Source organism: Lethenteron reissneri, unplaced genomic scaffold (assembly GCF_015708825.2).
Source record: "Lethenteron reissneri isolate LAM-NWPU_2019-01 unplaced genomic scaffold, ASM1570882v1 scaffold_1352, whole genome shotgun sequence".
Lineage (NCBI taxonomy): Eukaryota > Metazoa > Chordata > Hyperoartia > Petromyzontiformes > Petromyzontidae > Lethenteron > Lethenteron reissneri.
In genome coordinates this window covers 151,539-171,885 of record NW_026891061.1, presented here as the reverse complement: position 1 = coordinate 171,885, position 20,347 = coordinate 151,539, and the positions used below count along the sequence as shown (strand labels likewise).

Here is a 20,347-nt window from a genome sequence, read left to right as displayed (position 1 = left end):
CTGGAATAGTTCGGCCTCGAATTCACTACCCTGGTCGGTAATGACTCGTTCGGGGATCCCGCACTTAAGTACGTAGTTTTCCACGAAGGCCCGGGCCACTACGAGGGCTGTTTTATCCGGGATAGCCACCGCCACGGGGTAGCGGGTGAAGTACTCCACCGCTACGAGAATATATTGGTTGCCCCGGTGGGATCGTGGAAAGGGCCCCTGCAGGTCGATTCCGACCAACTGATTCGTCCGACTGACTCGGAACGGCCTCAGGGGTACCTGGTACCTCGCCGGCTTTTGCCCACACTGCTGACAGGCCCGGCAGCCCTGCACCCAGGCGGCCACATCTTGCGCCAATTTAGGCCAGAGATACTGGCGACACAGAGTCTCCCGGGTGCGCCGTTCCCCATCATGGCCCCCGAGCGGGTGGTCGTGTACCAGTCGTAGTAGTTGGGGTCGCACATGGGCGGGAACGCAGATGCACCCCGGCTGCCCAGCGTCGGCCAGTTCCCTGACCACCCCGTTTTCTACACACAACCGGGCATACAAACCGCTCCAGGGTCCTGGTAGGGCGCTCTTTTCCTCCCGCAGTGCCGCCTTCACTGCCGCCAGATCCGGATCTCGCTGCTGGGTCTGTCTCAGCTGCTCGTCGTTTAGGCCCGGGAAGGCGCAGCCGACGTCCTCCTGGATCCGTCCGATCGGGTCCCGAGCCGCGGGTCCCGCGCTTGCCGGGCGGTCGACGGGATCCTCAGTGCCACCTGTGAGGGTCTCTGTGGCGCACACTGCACTCTCTCTCGCTGGGGGGAGGGTCAGTGGCCGCGGCCTCTCGGGGGTCCGTTGCCTGCCGGCAGCGTCCCCCCGTGAAACACGGGCAGGCCTCCTCCGCCCTCGTCTCGGCGTACACCGTGGGTCGCCTCGACAAGGCGTCCGTGTTTGCATGCGTCCGGCCAGCCGATACTCGATTTGCAGGTTGTACTCCTGCAACTGCGCCAACCACCGGGCCATCTGCCCCCGCGGCTTCTTGAATGTAAGAAGAAACTGCAGAGCATAATGGTCAGTGCGTACGCGACATCCCCTGCTGTACAAATACGGCCGGAACTGTTTGCATGCGAAAATCACGGCGTACAACTCTTGGCGGGTCACGCAATAGTTCAGCTCGGCCCCACTCAAGGTCCGGCTGGCGTACGCGATGACTCGTTCCGTCCCATCCTGTACCTGTGACAACACCGCGCCCAGCCCGCTGCTGCAGGCGTCGGTGTCCAAAATAAAATCGGTGGTAAAATCGGGGAAAGCGAGGGTGGGGGCGTGGGTGAGGTGGTCTTTGAGAGTGGTGAAGGCCGTCTGGCAGGCCCCCGTCCACTGATAGGGGTGCTTAGGGGAGGTGAGTTGGGTGAGGGGGCGTGCAATCTCGCTGAATCCCTTTACAAATCGACGATAATAGGTGGCGAGCCCCAAAAATGATTGATCTCCGTCAAATTCCTTGGCCGTGGCCACTCCACTACGGCGCGTACCTTCTCCGGATCGGTGTGCACGCCTGCCTCGCTGACGCGATGCCCGAGGTACCCCACCTCGCGTTGTGCGATGTAACACTTACATGGCTTGAGCTTGAGATGAGCCGCTCGCAGTCGCTGGAACACCTCACGAAGCCTGGACCAATGCTCAGACAAAGATCTACTGAACACTATCACATCGTCCAAGTAAATCAGGCACTGTTCCCACTGCAAGCCCCGCATCACCAACTCCATCAACCGCTGGAACGTCGCGGGCGCGTTAGTGAGTCCGAACGGCAACACTCGAAACTCAAACAGGCCCATCGAGGTGGTGAATGCTGTTTTTGGCCGATCCTCCTCCGTCATCTCCACCTGCCAGTAACCGGACGCCAGATCGAGGGTGGAAAAATACCGCGCTCCTGCGAGACTGTCGAAGGTGTCGTCGATGCGGGGTATGGGGAAGGCATCGCCGAGCGTGACTGCATTTAGTTTATGGTAATCGACGCAGAACCGGGTTGACCCATCCTTTTTCGTTACTAGTACCACCGGGGCTGACCAGGGGCTCGCCGAGGGCTGAATTATGTTATCGCGAAGCATGTCTCCAACTGCCTCTTTGATTTGGGCGCGTTCGGGTGCGCCCACTCGGTACGCAGGGAGTTTGATGGGTCGGGCTGCACCGGTGTCAATTTGGTGCTTAACAAGATCGGTCCGACCCACGTCCGAGTCGTGTTCACTGAATACATCGGCATACTCCCGCAGTAACTCGCGCAGCCGATCGGCCTCTCCCTTAGGTAAATCCGCCCATGGTACATGTAACGCGTCGAGCAGGGGAACGACCTCGGCTCGGGGAGTCGGGCCGACTTGCCAGGCCAGGTCCTGGTCACCCTCAGGACGCCCGGGGTCCTCAGCCCAGAGTGCGAACACCGAGTCGTTAGAGTGGCGTGCGTGCAGGGGGTGTACGGTGGCTATCGTGGTGCGCCGTCGCAGTATCGCTGGGGTATTGTGGGGGTTAAACATCCGCATAAACAATCGGTCCCCATCTGCGTTTACCAACGTGGCGGATCCCACAACCCCATACCGTTTTGCCAACTCCAGGTGAGGAGTTAGCATTACCTCCCCTGATGGTCGGAGCGCGGGGTCGGTGGGGGATGTTGCCACCGGCACCAGCATCTCGGTGAGCGGGCCGATGGTGACTGCCGTCGCCAGGATAGCGGCCACAGGTGCAAAGCGGCGGCGCGTTGGTTCTCGTCCCAGGAACGGTATCCGCTCGCCGTTGCTCTCCATGGTGGCGCATCGCTGGCGGGGTTGCACGTTGAGTCCCAACCATTCTAGGAGGTCGGTGCCTGCGATACACTCGTGACACAACGCACTCGACACGTAGAACTCTTGCGTGCACACCTGGCTGCCTATGCGGACCTCTAGGGTGGCTCTCCCCAGCAGCCCCATTCCGGCTCCGCTCGCAGTGTGCAGCGCGCGGTCCAGGGCCTGCAGGTGACGCACGTCGACCCCGATTGCGCTGCAGTGCGCTGCGCTCACGAGCGAGGCCACCGCCCCCGTGTCCAGCAGGATTCGGGTACGCACTCCGTTTACCTCCCCTTCCACCAGCGACGTGGCCCCCGTGATCCCCGCCACCAGCTCCCGTAGCCAGTCGCCAGGAGTCACCGTTTCTGTGGGCGTTGTTGCTGGAACCTGTGTGGAGATCACTCGCTCGCCATTATTCTCACAGCTTGTTTGTGTCGGGGCTACGTCGATTTCACCCCCCGGTGGTCCCCTCTCTAGGGGGGCCTTAGTGTTTGACCTTAGCTCTTGTCTAGCTCGGGCGACCTGAGGACAGTCCCTCACTAGATGCCCTCGGCGATCGCACATGTAACATGCCCGGGGAGGGGTGGCGGCTCCGTAGTGGGTTCTCTGCCCACTCCCTCCTCCCCCAGTGCGCTGCTGCTCATACTCTGCTTCTAGTCGCGCTATCCTTCCAGTTAGCCCTCCTACCGTGGAGTCTAGTTCCCCCATCTCGGATCGGATGGTCTCAACGGAGGATTGCAGTTGGGTCATATTTTTATTCGTTTCCTCGCGTACCTGGGTTACCCTCTCACCTACGTGAGTTACCTTGTTGTCTATCTGGGTTACCTGGCCGGAGACATCCTTTATACCCGTTTGTATACCGGCAACCCATCCCGGGGTTGTCTCGCGGGACACTGGAGGCTCTCTTTCCCGGCCCCTTACCGTCCTCGCGAGCTCCTGTTCCTCCTCCTCGTCTTCCGAGAGCAGGCTCCCAATGGCGCGCTCTCGTCCCAGCCCCCGGAGCTGCGCGCGTTCGCTGTGAATTCTTTCACACTTACGTGCGCGCTCGACAAGGGTGTTAAAGGGAAGACGTGGGCAGCTCACGTCTGGCTGCCACCACGCCGTGCGAGACAGGTACCGCTGGATTTTCTCGGCGGCCAGTTCCTCAATAACATCAGTTGCGTACCCCGGGCGTGCGATCTTTGTTAACTCGCGCACATCCTCGGCGTAATCACGTAGATCTTCACCAGGTTGGCGACGGCGCGCCTCTAAGGCCGATTTTGCTTCCTCCTCGTCACGCGTGCCAAAACGCTGATCGAGTCGGCGCATCAGCTCCTCTAGCTGTGTCTGTGCGCTCGCGGGTAACGCTTCTACAAAATCGGCTGCCCGCCCATCAAGATTCATATTAAGTTGACGTACTGCCTGCGCGTCCGTCCATCCATTAATTTCCTTGGCCCCTAAGAGATTGCGGGCGAATGCCTTCCACGAAGGGGCCCCCCGGCCGGTAAATATTAGTCTTATTTTAGCGTGAGGTAACGCGGGGGTCCGTACCGCTTCCGACACCAATTTGTGGGGGCCGTTGGCCCCCGGGGTCCCTCCCGCCTGCATCCCCTATTCGTTTACGTTACCCCACCTCCCTATTACCCGCTACGGTTTCGCCGGCATTCGAACGCGACACCCCTACTATTTACAGCCTCGCACCGCGCTCCCACGCTGCGAACATACGTGCGCACATCATCATCAATCAAACGCCGTGCTCGCAGTATAGCCTTGTGCGGCACGTTACCAATGCGCATCCGTATCCGACACGTAACGAACGTATGCGCACTCCCACACACACAGCTCTGCACGACACTCACTCTTGCGCCGCTCTGCGCCGCGCTGGCCGCTCACGCTACGATCGCGCACCTGGGGTACGCCGATTTCGCACGACGAGAGCTTACGCATACACCGTACCACACGCGTTCACACTTATAACACGGGATCACACGAGCACACGCAAGCGGGGCACGCGCCGACACAACGACTCAAGTTGCCACCGCCGTGCGCGCGAGATAAACCGTACAACAATGCGCAGCCGATTACGCGCTCGAGCCGCGGGGCTGGGGGTCAGGAACTCACCACCGCGCCGCACTTTACGCACGTAACGAGCACACGCAAGCGGGGCACACGCCGACACAACGACTCAAGTTGCCGCCGCCGTGCGCGCGAGATAAACCGTACAACAATGCGCAGCCGATTACGCGCTCGAGCACACGCAAGCTCGCACAAAGCTAACAGCTTCACTGCGCGCCGCGGTTTCGCACACGCGAGCGGGGTGCACGCCGACACGACGACTCGTCCCCTCCCGCACTCGCGCGTGCACGTCAACACAAGTATCGTGCAAGGACGATTCTCCTCTCACACGGCTGTGTAGGCACGCCAACACACAAAAGTGCGCTCCCCGGGCATTAACACACACACCTCCGTACCCGCACCATCGTACAGAGACCACGGCCTTTACGCATACAACGACCACACACCAGCGAATGCAGTGCACGCTAATACCACGTTCAAAAACACCCAACAACACGGTTTTGTTACTACGCTCGAGATTTTATTAACCCTTGTTAACTCACCGAGCCACCCGTGTGTGTGTACGAGCCAGCAATGCGCTTCCAACCCACTCTCTAGTGGCGTGCAGCCCTATTCTATGCTGCGCTCTCTGTTACACCGCTTTCCTACTCGTCCTTACCCCGAACTAACCTTCTCCTACGGATCCTACTCTCTGCTCTGAGGTGTTGTAAGGCGCGTAATACGATACCGTCTGTAGTCCTAGGTGACCTTGCGGCGCTCAGGTCGTCCTGCAGACGATCCTGCGGCTCGCCTGATGACTCCCTCGTCGTTGACCCCGTGTCACTACTCCAGAAGAAGAGACTTCCCTACTGCCCCTGCGTTTTCTTTTAAACTATCCACATCAAAGGCTAGGCGCCTTCGTCCCGACCGCCTTGGTCTCTCGACCAATCCTGAGCCTAGGATTTTCCGCCCTTTTGCGATCCCGCCGGCCTTTGACCTTTTGGCTAAGCAGCAGCCCCGGGTCCTGATCCTAGCTATCTGCCTTGCTGACCCGTGTTTGTGTTTGTATGCGTTTCTAACTGCGGGGCTCTCTGAGCTCGCCGTGGTCGTGCGATCTCAAATCCGCCCACGGCGTCGCAGTGTTACTTAGCCTGGGAAGGGTCCTGTCCAATTCCCTGGCCCTGAGAAACCGTGGGGTAACCCCCCGAGGGGGCCCTCGGGTGAAAACTCAGGGTAGGTGACCCGACCACGAGGCCCTACGTGGGTGCGGGTGCGTGCTTATGTGGGGGGGGTGATGGGGGGCAGTGCAGTGGTGGAAGCCGGGCGGCTCCCTGGCTCGGCAGAGCGGCCCCGTCGTTGTGGCACCACACCGTCACAGCCCCCCAGGGCTAACCGATGCGGACGTGGATGTAAGCACCCTTCCGCGTGCGGGCACAACCACCCCCGGTGTGTTTGTTCGCCCTCCCGTAACACCCCTACAGTAGTGTACTCGACTGGTTCATAATAAACAAACAAGACGACAACAGCAATGCTGCCATGGAGGCGTGGCTAGCACACTGGACTTGTCGTCGAGAGGTTACCGGTTGAATGTAATCTATCTCTGGTCCACACGGAGTATAATTGGGTTCAGAGTTTAGCTAAATTGTGGCTATTCCCACCTCTTTCAAGGTGTCTGGCTATCGTGGAAGAGTAGACCAAAGGACGTCTCGTGCTACCTCCAGTCTAGTCGGTCTTTCTGCCAAGATTGGCGTGAAAAAGCAATTGACGGGCTTCTTCTAATGGACACTTAAAACAAACTAAAATCTGTTTTCTCGGTGCACGATGTACACGATGTTCTGTTGCTGCCCACGTGTAGCCCAACAAGCTGGGTCTGGGGATCTCAGTGGGCTGTGCAGAGCTGGATGAGATGTGAAGTTATGCCAAAGAGAATTCCCATCGCTCATTGACGGACATTCTGCACACTCACCATCTTGTGTATTTGAGACAAAATGCAAATCAATTTATAACATTTTTGACATGCGTTTTTTTGGATTTTGTTGTTGTTATTCTGTCTCTCACTGTTCAAATAAACCTACCATTAAAATGATAGACTGATCATTTCTTTGTCAGTGGGCAAACGTACAAAATAAGCAGGGGATCGAATACTTGTTTCCCTCACTGTAGATGGAAAGTGTGTGGTGCTACCCTATGGTAGTGGAATGTTTTTTTATTATTAGTAAATGCCTGTTGTGTGTGCAGTTTGAAGGGAAACTTTTGCGTGACATCGCCATATGATTCTATTGTGCAGAGGCCAGCCATTGACATTCTTCTTAGACAACCCAAGTCTTTTTATTGTTCATGTTGGGACTGCATGTCGAATTCAATGCCTCGAATTCAGCGCTCCGAATTCAATGCCCCGAATGTAATGCCTGCATTTGCCCGCAGTGGTGAAGTTTGCAAGCTGAAGGGGAGAGAGAGAGAGACGCCCCAGCATGCAGCAGCCCAACACGGACATTCGTGCTTGGGGTCACGAGCAGCTGCGACAAAGCAGTCGTGCTCAATAATAAATGAAAATTGTGTTTTTATTCATCAACAGAAATGTGACTGCGCGTGTGCCCGACGGCAGTACAAGCCGTGCTATTGCATCTTCAGTAATGTTTTGTTGATTTTCAATTTGTTGAGTGTGCAGTTATTCAATGACATTAAAACATTTAATAGATATTCAGTACTTACAGTTATTTTACTTAAAGCCACAGGACCTGTTTTATAACTGAACTTGTGAAATTGCATTTGCAATTTAGATTTTTGCTTTCTCATCTGCTACCCAAAATCGACTTGTATTTTTCAAAAGACATGTTTAACACGTGTAAGGCATTGGCGACCAATATTATTCATACTCAACGTTTTTGGGTGAGATCGCGTTATTTATAAATGTGTCGTAACCCTCCACCACCCGACACGGCCAATCAAACGAGATCCAACTAATACTTTGGAACATAAGACTACTGCAATCATTGCAAATTCATCAATCCCGAAAAATGAGCAATTCCTAATTAAGCCAAGGACTTCAAAACCACCTAGACTGTATGGGCTACCACACACACAGACCTCACATCCGTTCGCTCGCTCGCCCACACACAGACCTCAGATCCGTTCGCTGTTTATATTATATATATGCACGACAGACAACCAATCCCTGGTGGGCAGTGTGGAACATATTGTCCTTACTAGCTGCACCACGTGTTGTGTTGTACCAGCTGAAGCGCGCCGAGCTGCAGAGCAGAAGTGACGTGGCCACAAATGGAAGCGGGATTCCTTGTAGAAGGTCTCACTTTGGTGTTTGAACATCTTGACGCAGCTGTTTTGTTGCCAGAAAAACGGGGAAAACCCTCTCATCATATGTTGGTACTGACAAAGGAGGTCCCACGGTAAGGTTGTGTGGTAGCTCTTGGGGGCTTCTTCAAAATCAAAGCACTTTTTGAAACACATCTAAAAAGTGATTTTAAACTTGCTTTGAATTATGATTTAAACCACGTGGTATTTTTTTTATTAGTTCTTTGCTCAAAATTTGTTACGTGATTTTTATTTTGCCTACAATTAAACTTGTATTGTTAATGCCTGCAAAGTATGTTTTTGCACGAAGTGCTATAGAAATGAAGCCACCCGGCCAGCCACAAATGATAGCCCACACCAAGTGGCAGATCGTCGTCGTCGTCATCACTCGCGTGGGATAATCCGAACCGCGTGGTGATGTCGATTCCACGCGACCACGGGGAGGGAGTGAACACGCCAACTCCAAATATACAGCAGCAGCAGGCGTCAGGGTTGGGTACGAACCCACGACCTCCTGCGTACCAGGCGAGTGAGTAAACATCTCCACGGGGAGAGTGGTGGTGGGTGGAGGGGGGAAAGTATTTACTTTCTGTCCAGAGTATCCCAGAACAAATCCAGAGTGTGGTGGTAAATAATGACAGACCCCACTTGTATATCCGGCAAACAGCAGCAACAATCATCAACATCATCACCACCACCACCACCATCAAATCATTTTCACCAGGCATTTTCCACAAGCGCAAACAAAAACAATCGTCTTAGCCCAACGTTTTACATTTTATTCGTTTTTTTTTCCCGTTTTTTCCCACCAAACGCAAACCTCCGCGCTCACCGATTCGCTCGCTCGTGTTCGAGAAATACACAACAACCACCTCCGCAGCACCTCCCCCCTCCCTCCCAAGATTGCAGTGGGCGGCTTTGGAGTCGTTGCGCACCGCGTCTCCTTCACCGGACATGGTGGCTGGTGGTTGTCGTTCTCTCGTCACCGTCGGAGGAGGGAGGGGAGAGGCAGGGAGGAGGAATGGGGCGGGTGGGAGGGGAAATGAAATTCACATGAGGCGGCACTTCCTCCTCTTCGATTTCTTTCTTTTCTTGCACACGTCTTTGCTCACGCGGCGCTCCTTGTACTTGCGGATCTCGCGCACCAGGGTGCAGAAGGCATCTTCCACGCCCTGCAGGACAGACGCACGCAGTGGCCGCCACCGGAGGGAGTTTGTTAGAGGGAGGGCCACGTGCTCTCGTACGGGACCGACTCGGCACGTGCAGAGACGCGCAGACACGCAGACCCAACACGGGTAGTCTCACACAGGCAGACACGCAGACCCAACACGGGTAGCCTCACACACAGGCGGACACGCAGACCCAACACGGGTAGTCTCACACACAGGCAGACACGCAGACCCAACACGGGTAGCCTCACACACAGGCGGACACGCAGACCCAACACGGGTAGTCTCACACAGGCAGACACGCAGACCCAACACGGGTAGCCTCACACACAGGCGGACACGCAGACCCAACACGGGTAGTCTCACACACAGGCAGACACGCAGACCCAACACGGGTAGCCTCACACAGGCGGACACGCAGACCCAACACGGATAGCCTCACACAGGCGGACACGCAGACCCAACACGGGTAGCCTCACATACAGGCAGACACGCAGACCCAACACGGGTAGCCTCACACACAGGCGGACACGCAGACCCAACACGGGTAGCCTCACACACAGGCGGACACTCAGACCCAACACGGGTAGCCTCACACACAGGCGGACACGCAGATCCAACACGGGTAGCCTCACACACAGGCAGACACGCAGACCCAACACGGGTAGCCTCACACACAGGCGGACAGGCAGACCCAACACGGGTAGCCTCACACACAGACGGACAGGCAGACCCAACACGGGTAGCCACACACAGGCAGACACGCAGACCCAACACGGATAGCCTCACACACAGGCGGACACGCAGACCCAACACGGGTAGCTACACACACAGGCAGACACGCAGACCCAACACGGGTAGCCACACCGGACACGCATGACCAAACACAGGCGGACACGCAGACCCAACACGGGTAGCCACACACACAGGCGGACACGCAGACCCAACACGGGTAGCCACACACACAGGCGGACACGCAGACCCAACACGGGTAGCCACACACAGGCGGACAGGCAGACCCAACACGGGTAGCCACACACAGGCGGACACGCAGACCCAACACGGGTAGCCTCACACACAGGCGGACACGCAGACTCAACACGGGTAGCCACACACACAGGCGGACACACAGACCCAACACGGGTAGCCTCACACACAGGCAGACACGCAGACCCAACATGGGTAGTCTCACACACAGGCAGACACGCAGACCCAACATGGGTAGTCTCACACACAGGCAGACCCAACACGGGTAGCCTCACACACGGGCGGACAGGCAGGGCCAACACGGGTAGCCACACACACAGGCAGACACGCAGGGCCAACACGGGTAGCCTCACACACAGGCGGACACGCAGGCCCAACATGGGTAGCCTCACACACAGGCGGACACGCAGACCCAACACGGGTAGCCTCACACACAGGGGGACACGCAGACCCAACACGGGTAGCCTCACACACAGGCGGACACGCAGACCCAACATGGGTAGCCTCACACACAGGCAGACACGCAGACCCAACACGGGTAGCCTCACACACAGGCGGACACGCAGACCCAACACGGGTAGCCTCACACACAGGCGGACACGCAGACCCAACATGGGTAGCCTCACACACAGGCGGACACGCAGACCCAACACGGGTAGCCTCACACACAGGCGGACACGCAGACCCAACACGGGTAGCCTCACACACAGGCGGACACGCAGACCCAACATGGGTAGCCTCACACACAGGCGGACACGCAGACCCAACACGGGTAGCCTCACACACAGGCAGACACGCAGACCCAACACGGGTAGCCTCACACACAGGCGGACACGCAGACCCAACACGGGTAGCCTCACACACAGGCGGACACGCAGACCCAACATGGGTAGCCTCACACACAGGCGGACACGCAGACCCAACACGGGTAGCCTCACACACAGGTGGACACGCAGACCGAACACGGGTAGCCTCACACACAGGCAGACACGCAGACCCAACACGGGTAGCCACACACACAGGCAGACACGCAGACCTAACACGGGTAGCCTAACACACAGGCGGACACGCAGACCCAACACGGGTAGCCTCACACACAGGCAGACACGCAGACCCAACACAGGTAGCCACACACACAGGCAGACACACAGACCCAACACGGGTAGCCTCACACACAGGCAGACACGCAGACTCAACACGGGTAGTCTCACACACAGGCGGACACGCAGACCCAACACAGGTAGCCACACACACAGGCAGACACACAGACCCAACACGGGTAGCCTCACACACAGGCAGACACACAGACCCAACACAGGTAGCCACACACACAGGCGGACACGCAGACCCAACACGGGTAGCCTCACACACAGGCAGACACGCAGACCCAACACGGGTAGCCACACACACAGGCGGACACGCAGACTCAACACGGGTAGTCTCACACACAGGCGGACACGCAGACCCAACACGGGTAGCCTCACACACAGGCAGACACGCAGGGCCAACACAGGTAGCCTCACACACAGGCAGACACGCAGACCCAACACGGGTAGCCACACACACAGGCGGACACGCAGACCCAACACGGGTAGCCTCTCACACAGGCAGACACGCAGACCCAACACGGGTAGTCTCACACAGGCGGACACGCAGACCCAACATGGGTAGTCTCACACAGGCAGACACGCAGACCCAACACGGGTAGCCACATACACAGGCGGACACGCAGACCCAACACGGGTAGCCTCACACACAGGCGGACAGGCAGACCCAACACGGGTAGCCTCACACACAGGCGGACAGGCAGACCCAACACGGGTAGCCTCACACACAGGCGGACAGGCAGACCCAACACGGGTAGCCACACACAGGCAGACACGCAGACCCAACACGGGTAGCCTCACACACAGGCGGACACGCAGACCCAACACGGGTAGCTACACACACAGGCAGACACGCAGACCCAACACGGGTAGCCACACACAGGCGGACACGCAGACCCAACATAGGTAGCTACACACACAGGCGGACACGCAGACCCAACACGGGTAGCCACACACACAGGCGGACACGCAGACCCAACACGGGTAGCCACACACACAGGCGGACACGCAGACCCAACGCGGGTAGCCACACACAGGCGGACAGGCAGACCCAACACGGGTAGCCACACACAGGCGGACACGCAGACCCAACACGGGTAGCCTCACACACAGGCGGACACGCAGACTCAACACGGGTAGCCACACACACAGGCGGACACACAGACCCAACACGGGTAGCCTCACACACAGGCAGACACGCAGACCCAACATGGGTAGTCTCACACACAGGCGGACACGCAGACCCAACATGGGTAGTCTCACACACAGGCAGACCCAACACGGGTAGCCTCACACACGGGCGGACAGGCAGGGCCAACACGGGTAGCCACACACACAGGCAGACACGCAGGGCCAACACGGGTAGCCTCACACACAGGCGGACACGCAGGCCCAACATGGGTAGCCTCACACACAGGCGGACACGCAGACCCAACACGGGTAGCCTCACACACAGGCGGACACGCAGACCCAACACGGGTAGCCTCACACACAGGCGGACACGCAGACCCAACATGGGTAGCCTCACACACAGGCAGACACGCAGACCCAACACGGGTAGCCTCACACACAGGCGGACACGCAGACCCAACACGGGTAGCCTCACACACAGGCGGACACGCAGACCCAACATGGTTAGCCTCACACACAGGCGGACACGCAGACCCAACACGGGTAGCCTCACACACAGGCGGACACGCAGACCCAACACGGGTAGCCTCACACACAGGCGGACACGCAGACCCAACATGGGTAGCCTCACACACAGGCGGACACGCAGACCCAACACGGGTAGCCTCACACACAGGCAGACACGCAGACCCAACACGGGTAGCCTCACACACAGGCGGACACGCAGACCCAACACGGGTAGCCTCACACACAGGCGGACACGCAGACCCAACATGGGTAGCCTCACACACAGGCGGACACGCAGACCCAACACGGGTAGCCTCACACACAGGTGGACACGCAGACCCAACACGGGTAGCCACACACACAGGCAGACACGCAGACCTAACACGGGTAGCCTAACACACAGGCGGACACGCAGACCCAACACGGGTAGCCTCACACACAGGCAGACACGCAGACCCAACACAGTTAGCCACACACACAGGCAGACACACAGACCCAACACGGGTAGCCTCACACACAGGCAGACACGCAGACCCAACACAGGTAGCCACACACACAGGCAGACACACAGACCCAACACGGGTAGCCTCACACACAGGCAGACACGCAGACCCAACACAGGTAGCCACACACACAGGCGGACACGCAGACCCAACACGGGTAGCCTCACACACAGGCAGACACGCAGACCCAACACGGGTAGCCACACACACAGGCGGACACGCAGACTCAACACGGGTAGTCTCACACACAGGCGGACACGCAGACCCAACACGGCTAGTCTCACACACAGGCGGACACGCAGGGCCAACACGGGTAACCACACACATGTGGCCACGTGGCCTCCCAGGCACGTGGGAACTCCCTGGACCGCCGGGTTCACGGCGCAGCGCACCACATTCCCACCGGACGCCACTTATTCCCCCTGGCTACTCACCAACCCCCCCAGCTGCCCCCCCCTCTCTCCCCCGGCGTCCGCGTGCCTGCCGGGTCTTGGCGGAGGTCTCCACGAAGGGGATGCCGTAGCCTTGCGCCAGCTCCTGCGCCTGCTTCGTGTCCACGGTCCGCGTGGGCACGCCGCACTTGTTCCCCGCCAGCACCATCGGCACGTCCTCCGAGCCCTTGACGCGCTGGATCTGTTCCCTGCGCACGGAAGCCACGGCAGAGGTCGGGGTCTCAGTCCCCCTCCCCTGTAAATCATCCCTCCGATTCCCAAACCTTCCCCATGTTGTAGTTCTCCCTCCAATCTCCTCCTTCCAAGATCCCCCTGCCTCTGAACAAGTGCTTCTTAACCTTGACCGCAGCCTTGACATCCACTTTGTTTCTCAATAAGAAACACAGTGACGTAGAGTGTTGTTGACGAAACAAAGTTGCGTACTCACGTTGCCCCATGGCTTCATTTGTTTCGATTTACCTTCTGAATAAAATCTGGCCGCATCTCACAAGCCCTGGGGGTGGCGTGCACCCCAGATTACACAAGCACATCAACAACAACAAGCCACGACCGTCGTGACCGCTGACAATGCCTGTTGCTGCTGCTGTATATTTGGAGTCTGCACGTCTCTCTCTCTCCCTCCCAACCAGCCCCACCGCTACGCCCCACGTGTCTCTCTCTCTGTCTCCCTCCCAACCAGCCCCACCGCTAGGCCCCCCGTGTCTCTCTCTCCTCTCTCCCAACCAGCCCCACCGCTACGCCCCCCATGTCTCTCTCTCTCTCTCCCTCCCAACCAGCCCCACCACTACGCCCCCCGTGTCTCTCTCTCCGTCTCCCTCCCAACCAGCCCCACCGCTACGCCCCCCGTGTCTCTCTCTCTGTCTCCCTCTCAACCAGCCCCACCGCTACGCCCCCCGTGTCTCTCTCTCTGTCTCCCTCTCAACCAGCCCCACCGCTACGCCCCCCGTGTCTCTCTCTCTGTCTCCCTCTCAACCAGCCCCACCGCTACGCCCCACGTGTATCTCTCTCTGTCTCCCTCCCAACCAGCCCCACCGCTACGCCCCACGTGTCTCTCTCTCCGTCTCCCCCTCAACCGTGGTCGCGTGGATTTGGCTGCTGCTAGTAGATTTCCACACGATGACAAGCCACTTCGAGTCGTGGTTATCATTCATGATCGCTTTTGAAAAAGAACTACACGGCTCGGTGCGGCCTTACCCGGCAAGAGAGCAACAATTCGTGTTCACTGCAATGTACTTGCTACAGGAGCTGCAGTCAGCCACCCAGCGACCCACCTGTACCGGGGGATGTCCTCGAAGGACTTGGAGTTGTTGACGGCGAAGACGCACAGGAAGCCCTCGCCCTCGTGCATGAACTGCTCCAGCATGTCGCTGTACTCTTGCTTCCCGGCCGTGTCCAGGATGTCCAGCAGACAGGTCTCGCCATCGACCACCACCCGCTGCTTCGGGTACGAGTCCTGCGCCGAGGCACGCACGGAGAATGCCCCCACCCCCCCATCCCCAACACCGGGAATGATTAGCCTCGCAGATGCGTCGCGCGACGTGGACGTGCCCTCGCAGCGTCGTCGCACGCCGGCGGCGTCGGGATGCTGCTGGATGTGAACCTGGGGGCGCATCTCGCCACCCCCCCCCCCCCCAAGGTCAAATCGTCAAAAACACAAATTGAGCCACGAGGCAACGGGAGTACGCAACTTTGTTTCACCAACACCCTCTAGAGTCTAGAGGTCGTTGTCAACATCGCAGCTTTCTTTGTTTCACCAACACCCTCTAGAGTCTAGAAGTCGTTGTCAACATCGCAGCTTTCTTTGTTTCACCAACACCCTCTAGAGTCTAGAAGTCGTTGTCAACATCGCAGCTTTCTTTACGACTGACAACCAAGGGGGTGGCGAGTCCGCAGTGAAGGTTAAGAACCCAACGTTACTCCACGTGCCTCTTGGGTCTCTTCGGCCGCGTTGCGCGCCGCACGTGTTTGATCGCGGAGCGTGCTCGACCCCCTGGATTATACATTTATTATCATCTGGGGGGGGGGGTTCTTCAGGAACGCAGCGACAACCACGTTACAGGAGAACTGACTGCAGACACAGACGGCAGCAGCAGCGGCACCTGTGCAGGGCGGCACGACACACGAGGTGCGCGAGTGGGTGGGCGAGTGGGTGGGCGAGTGGGTGGGCGAGTGGGTGGGCGAGTGGATGGGCGAGTGGGTGGGCGAGTGGGTGGGCGAGTGGGTGAGTGGGTGGGCGAGTGGGTGGGCGAGTGGGTGGGCGAGTGGGTGGGCGAGTGGGTGGCGTGCGCGAGTGGGTGGGCGAGTGGGTGGGCGAGTGGGTGGGTGAGTAGGTGGGTGGGTGAGTAGGTGGGTGGGTGAGCAGATGAGTAGGCGAGTGGGTGGGCAAGTGGATGGGCGAGTAGGTGGGTGGGTGAGTAGGTGGGTGGGTGAGCAGATGAGTAGGCGAGTGTGTGGGCGAGTAGGCGGTTGGGTGAGCAGGTCGACGAGAGAGCGGGTGAGCAGGTGGGTGGATGGGTGGGTGAGTGGGTTACTGGGTGGGTGATGAGGTGGGCGAGCGGGTGAGCAGGTGGGTGGATGGGTGGGTGGGTTACTGGGTGGGTGAGGTGGGCGAGCAGGTGGGTGGATGGGTGGGTGAGTGGGTTATTGGGTGGGTGAGGTGGGTGAGCAGGTGGGTGGGTGGGTGGGTTACTGGGTGGGTGAGGTGGGTGAGCAGGTGGGTGGATGGGTGGGTGAGTTATTGGGTGGGTGGGTTATTGGGTGGGTGAGGTGGGTGAGCAGGTGGGTTATTGGGTGGGTGAGGTGGGTGAGCAGGTGGGTGGGTGGGTGAGTGGGTTATTGGGTGGGTGAGGTGGGCGAGCGGGTGAGCAGGTGGGTGGATGGGTGGGTGAGGTGGGACCGCTGCCCGCAAGTCCGCGAGGCCACTGCGGTGCCAAACACGACGCGGCAAGCTGGCGCTCACCCCGATGGTGGGGTCGTAGTCGTCCACAAAGTGGTTCTGGGTGAGCCGGATGGTGAGGGCGCTCTTGCCAACGCCTTCAGCGCCCACCACCACCAGCTTGTACTCCGTCATGGCGCCCGCTTGCTGCGACGACGACAACAACAACACACGCAATGACCCCCCCCCACCTCATCCACAGCGTCGCCTCAACAACAACAACATTCGCCTCAACAACAACAACAACATTCGCCTCAACAACAACAACATTCGCCACCGAGTGGTTGGCGAGACTCCACCACGGCGCTTGTGCCAGGCCAGGTGCACTTTCGCGAAGTTGTCGAACGGCCGCTGGCAGGAGGTCACGGGTCAGACCCACGTGGTGCAATGGGTTGACGGATCAAGACGACGGGCAGATGCACCACCTGCAACAGATGCCGGTGGTGCATCTGTTGCCTCACGCGCACAGACACACACACAGACACACACACAGACACACACACACACACAGAAACACACACAGACACACACACACAGACACACACACACAGACACACACAGACACACACACACACAGACACACACAGACACACACACACACAGACACACACACACACAGACACACACACACAGACACACAGACAAAGACAGACACACAGACACACACACAGACAGACACACACACACACAGACACACACACACACAGACACACACACAGACACACAGACACACACACAGACACACACGCGCACGCACACACGCGCGCACACACGCGCACGCACACACCCGCACGCACACACGCGCACACACACGCACAGACATACACGCGCACACACACACACAGACACACACACAGACACACACACACAGACACAGACACACACATACACACAGACACAGACAGACACACACACACACAGACACACACACACAGACACACACACACAGACACACACACACACACACAGACACACACACACACAGACACACACACAGACACACACACACACACAGACACACACACACAGACACACACACGCACACACACACACACAGACACACACACACACAGACACACACACAGACACACAGACACACACACAGACACGCACACGCACACACACGCGCACACACGCGCACGCACACACGCGCACACACACGCACAGACATACACGCGCACACACACAGACAGACACACACACGCATAAGCAGAAAGAGATGACACAAAGACACACAGAGAGAGAGACAGACACACAGAGAGAGATGACACAGACACAGAGAGAGACACACACACATAGACACACAGAGAGATGACACAGACACACACACACACAGACACACACACACACATAGACACACACACACAGACACACAGACACACACAGACACACAGACACACACACAGACAGACACACACACACACACAGACACACACACACACAGACACACACACAGACACACAGACACACACACAGACACACACACGCACGCACACACGCGCGCACACACGCGCACGCACACACGCGCACACACACGCACAGACATACACGCGCACACACACACACAGACACACACACAGACACACACAGACACACACACACACACAGACACACACATACACACAGACACAGACAGACACAGACACACACACAGACACACACACACAGACACACACACACACACACAGACACACACACACACAGACACACACACACACACAGACACACACACACAGACACACACAGACACACACACACACACAGACACACACACACACAGACACACACACAGACACACAGACACACACACAGACACGCACACGCACACACACGCGCACACACGCGCACGCACACACGCGCACACAAACGCACAGACATACACGCGCACACACACAGACAGACACACACACGCATAAGCAGAAAGAGATGACACAAAGACACACAGAGAGAGAGACAGACACACAGAGAGAGATGACACAGACACAGAGACACACACACATAGACACACAGAGAGATGACACAGACACACAGAGACACACACATAGACACACAGAGAGATGACACACACAGGCACACAGAGATGACACACATAGGCACACAGAAAAACAACGCCTGTGTCGAGGACTTAGAGAGAGGGGGGCAGAGAGAGGGGGGTAGAGAGAGAGAGAGGGGGTAGAGAGAGAGGGGGGGGGGGTAGAGAAATTAGCATGTCAAGGCAAGGCCGTAGCCATGGAGTCAACATTGGGGGAGACCAAATCTTCCAGGGGGTCTGGGGTCCCCCCCCAGAAAAATTTGAACTCATTTCCTGCCATTTCCTCCCTAAAATATTTTTTAAAGTTCACTAACACATAAGATGGAATTTATTTTATTTTATTCAATAATGTCTAATATTGTATTGTATTACATTGCTGTTTTTTCTTTTTTACCTTTTCTTGTTTCATAGTGTGTAATGGCAGAGATTAGGGATTCATAAAGTACAACGCAATCATATAAACATAAATCTATGCATTGTTATATGAAGAAAAGTCCAGATTTTGTGGCCGAGGTTTAGCAAATTATTGTTTTTATTAACATAGCATCGCAATTATTAGTAAAAAAATATATTTTTATAGCAATAAATTGGGGGGGGGGGGGGCATTTTGAGCAAATTTGATTATTGGGGGGGGATGTGTCCCCTCAATATATATTATATTTATTATAACATATAATTATTATAACATATTATAATTATTATAACATATTATAATTATTATAACATATTATAATTATTACAAAATATTAAAATTATTATAACATATTCTAATTATAACATATACTTATTATAACATTATAATAATTATAACATTATAATTAGGGCATTGTGTCAATGAGAGATTTGAGGTTTGGTGACTGCACTTAATCAAACAAACTTCGTAACATTTGAATTGTAATGCAATGCAACACAGAGAGTCGGTCAACACACAACTAACGCATAGCCTGGCTGATTGCGTTCTTCCACAGATTGCTAAACTAAGCGAGAGAATTGAAGCAAACGCGATCAGCCGAGGGCAGGAGGCAAGGCCCCGCGTTGTAAAGTTCCAACCTGGACATCGCTTCCAAGCTCGCTGCTACTCAATTGACATCCCTACGAGAGAGAGCGAGGCTCTACCTCGGTAAACAACAACAACCACCACAACAACCACAACCACCACCACATCCACCACCACCGCCGCAACCACCACCACAACAACCACCACCACCACAACAACAACCACCACAACAACCACAACCACCACCACATCCACCACCACCGCCGCAACCACCACCACAACAACCACCACCACCACAACAACAACAACCACCACCACCACAACAACAACCACCACCACCACCACAACCACCACAACCGCGATGAGAATTTCTCACCTCGGATTTCAGTTCACGGGCGGGGC

General features: G+C 56.9%; 1 protein-coding gene and 1 pseudogene across 2 annotated transcripts; both read right to left on the bottom strand.

Moving 5' to 3' along the window:
• Window positions 1–9,082, bottom strand: part of LOC133362056 (endothelin receptor type B-like) — a 22,626-nt pseudogene extending 13,544 nt beyond the window's left edge.
• Window positions 8,962–20,347, bottom strand: LOC133362052 (GTPase KRas-like). 2 transcript variants are annotated; one of them, XM_061581019.1, is made up of 5 exons: window positions 20,322–20,347; window positions 16,941–17,063; window positions 15,253–15,434; window positions 14,010–14,169; window positions 8,962–9,298 (listed from the first exon to the last, which is right to left on the bottom strand). In XM_061581019.1, exons 2-5 carry the CDS (start codon window positions 17,049–17,051, stop codon window positions 9,176–9,178), a joined length of 576 nt encoding a protein of 191 aa, XP_061437003.1. In that variant the 5' UTR covers window positions 17,052–17,063; window positions 20,322–20,347; the 3' UTR covers window positions 8,962–9,175. The 2 variants fall into 2 exon arrangements, with proteins under 2 accessions (XP_061437003.1, XP_061437004.1); XM_061581020.1 differs by lacking the exon at window positions 20,322–20,347 and adding an exon at window positions 19,999–20,033.